The sequence below is a fragment of the Meleagris gallopavo genome, chromosome Z (genome assembly GCF_905368555.1).
Source record: "Meleagris gallopavo chromosome Z, MGAL_WU_HG_1.1, whole genome shotgun sequence".
NCBI classification, from domain to species: domain Eukaryota; kingdom Metazoa; phylum Chordata; class Aves; order Galliformes; family Phasianidae; genus Meleagris; species Meleagris gallopavo.
The window spans coordinates 55,005,058-55,016,858 of NC_139435.1; the positions used below are offsets into that span (position 1 = coordinate 55,005,058).

At 40.8% G+C, this 11,801-nt stretch overlaps 2 protein-coding genes across 6 annotated transcripts in view; one reads left to right on the top strand and one right to left on the bottom strand.

Moving 5' to 3' along the window:
- Nucleotides 1–11,801, top strand: part of IDUA (alpha-L-iduronidase) — a 71,373-nt gene that overhangs the window by 490 nt on the left and 59,082 nt on the right. For both annotated transcript variants that reach the window (XR_014880660.1, XM_085214238.1), the window contains exon 2: nt 2,682–2,822. Coding sequence is in view for 1 of the 2 variants with exons in the window: in XM_085214238.1 (XP_085070364.1) it covers nt 2,682–2,822 (141 nt within the window). In the remaining variant the exon portion in view is untranslated. The remainder of the gene's footprint in view (nt 1–2,681; nt 2,823–11,801) is intronic.
- Nucleotides 6,585–11,801, bottom strand: part of SLC26A1 (solute carrier family 26 member 1) — a 39,147-nt gene continuing 33,930 nt past the window's right edge. For all 4 annotated transcript variants that reach the window (XM_085214233.1, XM_085214235.1, XM_085214234.1 and 1 more), the window contains one exon: nt 6,585–11,565. In XM_085214233.1, the coding sequence (XP_085070359.1) occupies nt 10,036–11,565 (1,530 nt within the window). In that variant the 3' untranslated portion in view covers nt 6,585–10,035. The remainder of the gene's footprint in view (nt 11,566–11,801) is intronic.

Here is an 11,801-nt window from a genome sequence, read left to right on the forward strand (position 1 = left end):
CCCCGAACGCGTCACGTCCTCCCTCCTGCCCCCAAGCAGCGTGAGCTCTGGGACGCTGAACTCACGGCCCTTCCTGTCAGTTCTGTGGGTTTCTCAGAGCGGGGTCAAGAGCGAGAGGCAGCGTGTTCCGCAACCTGACTGTAAACTGATTGTGGTCTCTGCCGCTTAGGCACGCAGGGGGTTAAGTGGCAGTTGTAAGGCTGGGAGTCACAGCGGCGTTAGATCAGCAGCCTGCACTTAAGTTTGAAAGGAATTAGTGCGCTTTTTAATACAACCCTGAGAAAACAGTTGGAAAAATTTACAGTGTTTTCTCGTGTCAGTGGAAAGACAGACCCAGGCCTAAAATCAGCTTGTGTATGTTAATCTAAAAACAAGCTTATGTAGAGAAAGGTTTGAGCTTTCTTGATTTTCATCTTTTGTTTTTAATTTCTACTTGCAAGGTAAAAAAACATTGAAGAAAAGCTGCATTAAATAATACACTTTTCTCATTTAAACCGCAGCGCAAGAAACACTCAGGCATTTAATTACGTGAAATAAATTTTATAAGACTGCAAGTGTGAGAAAGATGTCAGGGAGGAGGCCAAGGAGCAGAAGCAGTGGGCTCTACTGAGCGACTCTATCAGCAGCTATTCAACGATGCTGTAATACCTGGCCAACACCATTAGTGAAGGATCCCTTGCACAGCCACTCTGGGTCCAGTTATTGGGCATATATGCAGCTGGGAATCAGCAGATAACAAAGCCTGAGTGGCTTCAAGCCTTAAAGTTTTCATTGATGTCTGCTTTCAATTCAGAAGAGGAATTGGAACTAACTAACAAAAAATGCTGGTTTTCCAGCATTCTGTTCTTGTCGTGGTCATAAGGTCATAAGGTTTCTCTCCGGCAGTGTGAATTTAAACATTTTTATTCAGCATGGGCAATGCCTGTGAATGCATTATGCCTTGATTTCTGTCTAGTTTGCCACTGGGTAAAGCAGTGCATTTGTCCAAGTTTGAATCTCAGTGCGATCACAAAACACTCCTTCAAAATACAGCAGTTTATATTGTCCTTATCCACTGGAACAATGAAAACAACCCAGATGGCTGGTACATTTCTAGACAAAGTAGAATCAGTAACTTCTCGGTCTCGCGTGTGACTTGAGGCAATCTTTGGGAGATGGCATTTTAAGTGACCTGTATGCTAGTGAAGTTGCACAGAACTCTCATATTCTGGCTGATTAGCATGAAGCACCACGGGAATGTAGTATGTGCCAAGACTTAGCTTTCTAATAAGGATACAGGGGATGGGGGTGGTAGATAGTGTCTGTGCTAGGACGTGTCAAGTCTTTTTCAAGGTGGGGTCAGGTTTTTCTGCCTTCAGGCACAGAAGGTACAGTATCAGGCTCATTCAGTAGCTGCAGGAGGTGAGATTAACTTACAGAGGGAGTAGAGAAGGAGAAGATGACAGTTTGACTATCTGCAGCATAGTTAAAATCATAGAGCTCCAAAGATGCTGCTACCATTAGCAGCACCAGTATCTACTACCAGTGATGGTAGCTGAACAGACAAGTTTTGGGAATCCTTGCAGAAAATGGTAATCCTGGCAGAAAAGAGTAATGAGTAAAACTTACTGCTAAAAAGAGAAATTTTAAGTCACATAACCTGTTTGTTAGCATGGAAGCAGTAGTAAATTTGGAACCTGTCTCATCTACCCATCAGAGGAGACATCACATTAGGCCAAGCATAATTTTGTTACTCATCTATACAGTAACTGTACTATCTTAAACAGTATATGATAGTACAAGTTGTCTTCTCTTGCTTCAGGAAGATGTACAGAAGTATTTTACCAAACTTTGGAAACAATTATGTTTTTATCTTTCTTGTAGTGTAAACAGTTCAAAACTCAGAATTTACACGTTCTTAGAAGTCTAATTGAAAATGGTGAAAGATGCCCAAAGCCAATGAACAGAGCAATGTTCTAACTTGAGGAGAAAGAGGAGTGAGATCTCTTTCCATCTTGCAGTTACTTCTCTCAGAGGTAGAAGCAGCAGAATTTGCTCTAGTGTTCCTTAATTTTGGTGGAATAATGAGACACTGAATTAATATTAATATGATCGTTGTTATACAATTTAATGTGCTCAAGACTTGCAGCATCATAGAAATATAAAGCTTCATACTCCAGAAATGAGGTGTGATGGAGAAATAAAAACTCAGAGTTTAATTCTGCTTCTTACAGATGTAACTTTCACAGCAGAGCAAGGGTTGATGTCAGCGCATAGATCTCAGCAGGAATATCAACCCAGTATTTGCTCTAGCACAATCCTGGGCAAACCTGGCTCCTGCTCCAGAGCCTAGAAGTCACTGTGCTTTCCTTATCATTGGTTACTTAGAAGTAAAGTGATCACCATTGCATAGCTAATTCAGGCCACCTCTGACTGAAGCTGTTACCTGAGGAGCAATGACTGCTTGTAATACTTTCTTTAGGAGTGGCAATGAGATGCACCTGATTTTTGTTCTGCTTTGCCACATTGTAGGTGCAGTTCCTTAGCCCCCTTTTCATTTTCACCTCTTATTAAGACAGTGTTCCTTAAGCCAGATAAGATCTTGCAGGTGATACATGTTTAACATAGGGAGTTCTGAATACCCAGTGGAGCTGATAGCTAATGTTGTAATATGTTACTCCTTTTTTGTTCTTTTTCCAAAGCCCTCCTTTACCTCACAGTTCTGCTGATCTATTTGACCTAAGCAAAGATCAAGAGATGAACCTTGCATACATTTCTTCTGTTCCTCATGATGGCATTGAACAAGTTCGAATTCACTGGTTACTGGAATTGATTACTGTCAGGTAAGTAAATGTTTCATGTCAAAAATCTAAAAAAAGAGTTGTGACTCATTAAAGTGCTGAGCAGTTGCTCACTTCGGCAGTTCTCACAGTTTAACTGCAGACTGGTTGTGTTTTTGTGTTCATGGAAGTCAGATAATGGCCAGTGGATTGGCATAGTTTGGGGGTGTATGAGTTGAGGAAAGAGAGAGATTGTCTTGAGAAAGATGGGGCTAACTTGCATGCGTTTTGTCCTAACAAGAGGCTGAGGAGTGCTTTGAGGTTCTTTTCATCAGAAGAATCCGGTGGGTGTACTGATCAGTTTTACCAAGACCATCTCAAGTCATATGCTGGAGTCATTCCACATCTCTCTGGCTGCTGTTTGAAGCTCAGTGACTTGATTCCCAGTTGTACAGCTTCCAAAGAGGTCTCAGGCTAGCAGAATTGAGTCTCATTACATGTTTTGAGGTCATAGTGTAGCATTTTATAATTGGATGCATCCTTTTAAAATACTGCTTGGTAAAGCCTTGAAGACAGGGCTCATCAGGAGACCTTAGTGCTCCTTTAAATGAGGAAGAGCTCTGCTTTGCAGTTGGAGCAATATATGCCGAGTATTATAGAGAGGACTCAGACAGATTTCAATCAATGGTCATTCCAGCTGTTTTCAAATTACACCAGAGTGCTGCTGTTCCTCCAAGTCCAGCTGAGTTTGTTGTTAGTGCAGTAACACCTGCAGCTACTCGGTATTGAGGTGAAGAACTAGAAGAAACCAGACTTTGAGAGTTCATTTTTTTCAGTGTACAGTCTGACTCATATGTACCTACAGCTCCCTCTGGCTATAGGCCTGATTTTAATTTGCAGGTCAGAGTGTTACGCAGATTTGAAAAGGGAGTTTATGTACCTACAGCTCCCTCTGGCTGTCTTGTTTTAATATTCAGGTTGCAGTGTTACACTCCTTTTCCAAGTAATATGTCTTTGGGGAAAGTTAGGAAAAGGCTAGAATAGGGTGATAGCTGTAAATTCAGTGCATTCCTTACCAAAGCACTTCAGATGGGACTGCTATAACATGTAAGGAATGTTAAGGAAAGCATGCCTCCCACCACAATAAGTAAAACAGGAGAACTAGTGACAATTGATGTAGAGAAGGCTGAAGTTGCCAATTTTTTTTTTTTTGTCTCAGGTTTTACTTGCAGTCATTCTTCCCTAATCACTCAAGTCCCTCAACACCAAGCCAGGGTCTTGGGGAACAAAATCCCTCCCATTGTAAGAGATCAGGTTTTTGCTGTTGATTGCATCTGAAAGGTGGGATGCCCTCCAGAGGGATTTTAACAGGCTTGGGATGTGGTTCTACATAGGAATTTATGAAGTTCAGTAAGGCTACATGCAAGATCCTGCATCTCAATTGGATGGTCCCCGATGTCAGTACAGATGTCAGTACAGACTGGGTGACGAGTGGATTGCAAGCTGATCTATGAAGAAGGGTTTGGGGATATTGGTGAATGGAGAATTGGATAATGGGCCAACATTTTGTGCTTGCAGCCCAAAAAGTCAACTGTAAGTGCGGAGTCTTGCACCTGGGGAGGAATAACTGCATGCATCAGTGCAGGTTAGGGAGAGGAGCTGGAGAGGAGCTCTGTGGAGAACGACCTGAGTATTCTGGTGAACAGCAGGTTGGCCATGAGCCAGCAGTGACCAAGAAGGCCAGCGGTACTCTGGAACACATTAAAAAACATGTGGCCAGTAGATTGAGGGAGGTGATCCTTCCCCTCTACTCTGTCCAGGTGAGGCCACATTTAGAATGCTGTGTCCAGATCTGGGCTCCTTGATTAAAAAAAGACAGAGATCTCCTTGAAGGAGTCCAGAGGACGCCCATAAAGATGCTAAAGGGCCTGGAGCATTTCCCTTAAGAGGAAAGGCTGAGCAACCTGAATATGTTCAGCCAGGTGAAAAGAAGGCTGAGATGGGATCTGATTAATGACTATAAATATCCAAAGTGAGGTGGAAGGCAAATGGATGAGGCTTAGTGACAGGACAAAGAGGCTGCCCAGAGAGGCTGTGGAGTCTCCTTTTATGGAGAAGACCTGTCTGGATGCATACCTGTGTGACCTATTGTAGGAAACCTGCTTTGCAGGGGGTATGGACTCAATGATCTCTTGAGCTCCCTTCCAAGCCCTGCAATTCTGTGATTCTGTGATTCTGCAGTTATGGTCTTCATCAAAAGAAACATGGCCAGCAGATTGAAGGGGGTAATTCTTTCCATTTACTCTGCTATTTTGTGGAGTCACCTGGAGTACCACAGCCAGGTTTTGGGACCGCCAGCGCAAGAGATATATGGACCTTTTAGAGTGGATCCTGAGGAGAGCCATGGAGATAATCTGAGGACTGGAGTGCCTCTCCTTTCAACAGAGTCGAAAGAGTTGGGGTTGATTAGCCTAAAGAAAGCTCAGGGGAGACCTCATAACATCTTAGAGTACTTGATGGCTTCATACAGGAAAGAGGGAGAGGGACTTGTTATTAAGGAATGTAGTGATAGAACAAGGAGTAAATTAAATAAAAAGAGGGTCAATTTAGGTTAGTTACTAGAAAAAAATCTCTAATATTAGAGTAGTAGAATACTACAACAAATTGCCCAGAGAAGTTTTGGATACCCTTTCCCTGGAAGTGCTCAAGCCCAGGTTGGATGGGACTTCAAGCAATCTGATCTAATGGATGGTATACCCTGCCCATGGCAGAGGGGTTGAAAATAGATGATTCCTTCCAACCCAAACTATTCTGTGATAGGGAAGACATTTTTTATGATGAGAGGAGTGAGACACTGGAACAGATTGCCCAGATAAGTTGTAGATGCACCGTCACTGGAAGTGTTTAAAGTCAAGTTAAACAACAGGGCTGTGAGCAACCTGATGTAGTGAAAGATGTCCCGTCCTGTGCTGGGTGTTGGGTATAAATGATCTTTCAAGATCTCTTCTTACACAAACTTTTATATTATTCTGTGATTCAGTGTGCCCAGTGGAATAAAAAATGAAGATGCCTAGAACAGGAGTGATTGCTGTAGGAGGAAACAAAACATACAATAAATAAATAAATAAAAATCCAAAACTGTAATCTTAAAATTCAGCTTGGCTCAGGCTGTTGCTTATCTGATCGTATTTGCAAAAAGGTACACTTTCCAAAGATGGCATTTAAACACTGGATAGACAGACAGTAAATTGAGCAACAGTGGTGTTTAGAAGGGGAGAGAGCATGAGCCCTACAGATGAACACTGGGCTTGGAAGAAGGAACAGGTTTAAGGTTGCAAATTGGAACAGAAGTTCCGTGCTGATGCTTACTTCTGTGCATATGTGATTCTTTTTCTAAGCCAGTGATTTCCAGAACAACATAGAGAGGTTTTGAACAAGATCCCTGTAACAGCAAAGCTGGTTTATATTGTGAGACAGGTGAATAGAAAGGATGTGATCTACCCACAGAAGACAGTGTGCTGGGAGGTACCATCACAGAGGATGGCCAGCAATAACATGTTGCTTTTCTTTCCAGTTGTGCTACATGTAAAAAGGTGATATAAATGTTCCACCCAAAAAGCAGATGTGTCTATGTAGAAGTGGAAAAAGTGTCAGTCTTCTAGAGTGCTCTTCCTCATTGTGTGTTCTAATAATAGATGCCTCAATTCCATATGCATCCCTATGCTTTAACTCTTTTCTAGGACACCAGACCTACCTTTAGTCCTTTACTTTATTCCACGTTACCCTTTTATTTTACCACCCATGAAAGTATACCATGAGACGAGCTTAAAGAACTGCTATTTTTATTTTTCAGCCAAAAACACACATTTATATTCACGTCATGAGACACAGGATTCATGGTTACACAGGAACTCAAAGTTTCTTTCATGGACTGAACAGTTCCCAGGATGTTATTTGGCAGTCCCAGTAAATGTAGCTATTTCTGGAACCTAGACCATGTATTCTGGCTGTCCTGCCAGTAAGCAAGAGGAGAGTTGGAGGTAAATACTCTCAACTCTGTGCCCAGATCCATGGGAATCACGCGGTCCTCAAGATAAGGTCCTGTTCCTATTGTTATGCAGCTGTACTAAGGTTTGTTGTATACATGATCTGTGCAAGGCACCATAGTGAACAAAAATATTGTCAATATACATGATAGATATAACATTTTCTAATAGTCATATAACAATTTTATTTTAAAATTAGTATTAACCTAGTTGGAATTACAATAATATCCCCAGCTCCTCTCCCAAGTCACAGTACATAGTTCATGGTACAATAGGAGAGAAGAGAATTGGCAGTTTGTAACATTTTCAGTCATATGCTTAGTCTTGATCCAGTGCAGTATAGCAAACATTAACCTGCTGGAAAAGGGCTTACTTTTTTTTACGTTACATTTTGTGTACTCTGAAGTAATTCATGATCTCTGAGCATCCCTATATCATCACACTGAAGGCCATTTCCCTGCTGTATTTTATGCTGTCCAACTCAACTTGGTTGTGAGCCAGATCTGTCAATGAAACAGGTAATGGTTCTTTCTTCTGGTTGATGGTTTCTTTCTAGTAGAAGTACTAAAGCTCAAGCCCCCTCTTATGCATAGAAGAGTTTCTCTGCTCTTCTTTGCTGTGCCATTGCTACAAAAATATAATGAAAAATAGGCTTCTGACTTAATTTATCAGTCTTATGGGTAAAAAAGGACTGCATGGGCAACTTCTACTTATTTTTCCCCAGAGGTTGTTGCAAGCATACACTTTCCATGGGGATAGTTGTTTTTCTTTCTTTCTTTTTTTTTTGTTCTTTTCTAAGATGAGATTTATCAAGAGTCAAAGGAATTTATATTTTTTCCCTTTTATGTTCCAGGTTGGTAACTTGATTCGTGAAGATAAAAGAAGTGTAGATTGCTAGGAAATGCTTTTCTTTTCTATTGAAAAAATTTAAGTTGACTTCCAACAACAGCTTACTTGGTCACAGCAGCCTAAAACTGTATTGTTACTAACTGTCTAGCACTAATTCTTGTGAACCCACTTCCTCTTGTGACTTCCTGGCGAAACATTAAAAGAGATACTCCCAGATCAAAGAATGGTTACAAACAAAAATAAACACAACACTTTGTCCTTGGACTTTGTCCATTTGTTTTTATGACAAAAATAAGCTAGTCGTACCAAGTCAGCACTTTAAAGAATTATATTATTTAATTGTTTTATGGCAGGATTTGGCTGCCAGTGATCAATCTTGTAATATCTAAACAGGCATTTCTGTCAGGTTTTACTGCTCTGACAGTGCTAGCAGTGTACAGTTGATAGACTTTTCTCTTTTCTGTAATGAATGCATGAGAATGTCAGCATTGAGTCACTTACCTAATATTGTGCTACTCTCAATCCCTATTAAGACACTTCCTATTTTGTTTTTTGGGAATGCTTTTTTTTTTTTTTTTTTTTTTTTTTTAAATGAAATATGTGTTCTTGAAAGCCAAACAGGCTCTGGGGCAACTGGAGAACCTCAGTTTGATTGTTCTTCCATTCAGTGACCTGGAAGTTGAAATAAGCAAATCACATGATGGGTCGATGTGGCATTTGTTTTAGTGGTATATCTAAGAAATAGTTTCAGCATACATGTAGCCTATTTCTGGTGTCTGCTAAGTGTACAAAGCACAAGTGTGACAGTTTCCTTCTATGCTTGGTTCCACATGTGAACCAGCCATGAATAAGAAGAGAAAGGTAGGGCAGCTGTCCTCCCTTTCATGCAGGTAATTTTAGACTTCAGTGTAAGAAAAAGTTTTCTGTCAATGCCATATGCTAGAACACTAAGTACCAGCAGTACTGGAATCAGTACAACTAGAATCAAAATCTAGATGTGTACTTATTTGTATAGAGAGAGCATAGATATAAAACAACAAAACTGACTCTGAGGGTATCATTTGACACCATACAGAATAAATAACTCAATGCAAGTTGTCATGAAAATTAACACAGACCTGTAAAATACGGGTTATTAGATCTATAATCAAAGAATTACATGGTGGGGAAAAAAAAGTCAGTAGTATGTAGAATGATCTGGAGTGTGGTGAGATTTTTCTAGTGTTTGGGGATACACAACTTATAAAGCATTGCTCTACTTGGATCAGTTATACTGCTGTGGGCTATATATACTTCATTAGAAGTGCATCAGAGAGAACCAGCCTGGCATTTTTGACTAACCATTCCCCTACATGGTAGATCACAGATTAACTTCTCATTTTATCCTCTTTTCTCTTGCTTTCTTCACTTACCCTTGTCCCTTTTTCAGGCTGTTGTAGGAAGGGCATGGCGTGCTGCATCACAGTCTTGAGGATTATACTTAGTGATCCTTGTGTGTCCCTCGATTAGAGTTGTATCAACAGAGGTAACACATTTTGACAGGGTGGTATAACTACTGTGGTAACTGTATGATTGCCAGAAAAGCCATTCTGTTTTCTTAATCCCATGTATCTCTTTTCTCTAGACACAAGAAAATTGTACATCAGGGTCATGTTTCTTCCTATGTTACTAGAGGTATTGAAACCCTCAGTAACTAATTAACATACGGTGGTTCCAATATCACAAGTGACTCCACGAAGTTATCTTGAGAAGATGGTTTTGAGAGAAATTGTGATAGCCTGTGGTTTCTTCACTTGTGGCAAGTTGTGTCATTAAGCCCATGCAATCAAGGTGACGAGGAGAGGCGTAACATTAACACATCCCACAATGCTTTATACATTTTCCTTGCTTGCAAATAGTGGGAGTTGCTAAAGAGCGTGTCTTGAATGATGGAATGGACAGAGCTTTGCAAGCCAGAGTTTAAATCATTATATGTCCGTGATCCATTATGTTTGGATATATGACTCATCCTTCTTAACACAAGCCACTGGGAGAGGCAGATGGCTCTTGAGAGACTTCCAGTCTCAGTCTCATGACACTGTATATTTGGTCATGTATTATAATGGCAAAACAAGGAAAACTGCCCCAAGATGCACTTCTTTTTCACCCACATTCTGAAATTGAGGTGCAGATAATTATCCAGCTTGTCCTAGCCTAGCCCCGGACTGCGTCCCCAAGGGCTGTTCTAAGCGGCATCCAGTGAATTGCAGAACTCTTCAGGGGACAATGTCTTGTAGGCCCATTGCTGTACAAAGCCAACAGTGTGTCTGATAACTTAATTATTGCAAACTGCCCTTCTCCATCTGTCACTTTCTTTAGTGTATTGTCAAGGAAAAATGGGATTAAACAGAGCAGTCTGCAGTAAGCTTTTGGTCTTTTGCAAACCGCACAGCATTGTGTATACTGTAGAAGAGCATTTCTTGCATACCTCCAAAATCTTTCCCAAAGTAACCTCCTCTTTTCAGAGAGTCTATCACTGAGGGATTACAGCAAGCTAAGAGAACAGAAATATTTAATTCCTTGTAGTCTTTTAGAATTTCCTTTAGAGTATTAACTCCAGTGGTGTCCAAAAATGGGATGGAAGAGCAATCTACAACAAGGGCTTGGAAGTCAATTTGCTTAGGGACTAGTTGCAGAGTGGTGTCTCTATTGTCCAGTCCATTAACAGTTGGTTGATTTTGTTGATTTTCTTTTTTCAGATGCTGCTTTTCCTTCTTCTCATATTTCTTCCTTCTGGCAGCTTCTAAGTTAGGATCTAGGTCAGTCAATCTGTACAGAGACTTTAGGAAATAGTTTCTATTGGCATAATAAAGTGGTGCCTCAAAACGGAATATTTTGACCTTTGGAACAGAAGAGAGATTTTCATATTCTAAGTCATCCTCATAAAAGTTGGTATCTTGGATTTGACCAAGCAGGGCTGTCCGTGGCTGCTGTGTCCGAACAATGATGCATAACATGGAGAAAACAATGCCAACTAGTAGCCCTATTTCTGTGCTGATCAAAGCAGAGGCAGACATAGTAACGACCCAAACCACTGTGTCCACCTTATTCACATGGTACCGTGCTGGCACATCTCGGAACTTTCTTAGAGCTCCTCGAAGGCTGACAATGATGATACAAGCAAGGACGCACTTTTGCAAGGAGTAGAAGAGAGGTGCCAAGAAGAGTAGTACCAGCAGAACCACCATTGCACTAATCACTCCGGAGACTTGAGTCTGGCAGCCTGTAGATGTTTTCACAAGTGTTTTTGCCAGAGCTGCACTTGTTGCAAAAGAGTGGAAAAAAGACGGAATGATGTTGCAGAACCCTACAGCAAACATTTCCTGATTGGCTCGGATAGTGTAAGCGTATTTCTTTGCACACATTTCAGAAAGGGATACAGTGAAGACAAAGCTTACTACTGCGAGAGGTAAGGCATCTATAGCAACACGGATCATTAAGTCAAAACGTGGTACCTTGGGGGCAATAAATCCTGTTGGAATAGCTCCAGAGACACTGGATGAATACACTTCATTTAAGTTTCCATAATGTGACACTAGTGTCGCCACAACAATAACTATCAGCTCTGTGGGAAGAGGGAATTTCAGCTTATGCTTGTAACGATCTCCCAGTTCCTTAGCAGTAACCAGCACAACGATACAAATGGCACTTGTAATGATATCACAAATGTTAGCCTGAGAAATGTTCCTGAAAATGTTAATCCAAGTAATAACAAGCATCCCGTGCCCTTGGCTACGTGGGATTTTTATTCCAATCAGATACTTCACTTGAGCTGTTAAAATTGTTAAGGAAGCGCCAGTTGCAAAGCCGTCTAGAACTGATTCAGACAGGTACATAGATACAAAACCCAGACGGAAGACTCCCATTAGAACCTGGGGAGACACAAAAAAAAGAAAAAAAAGAAAAAAAGATAAGCCTTAAATGATACTGTGATACTGCAAGTAAGTACAGTTGAGAGAGAAATAGCTGGAGGCAGATAGCATTTGGCTAGTTGAAAATTAAAGTGGGAGTTATCCTTTAGTGTTTTCAATCTGCTTTTAAAACGTGATTCCTGATACTGTTATGGGATACTACAAAACCAAGAGATGAATTAGAAGTTTGAAAAATA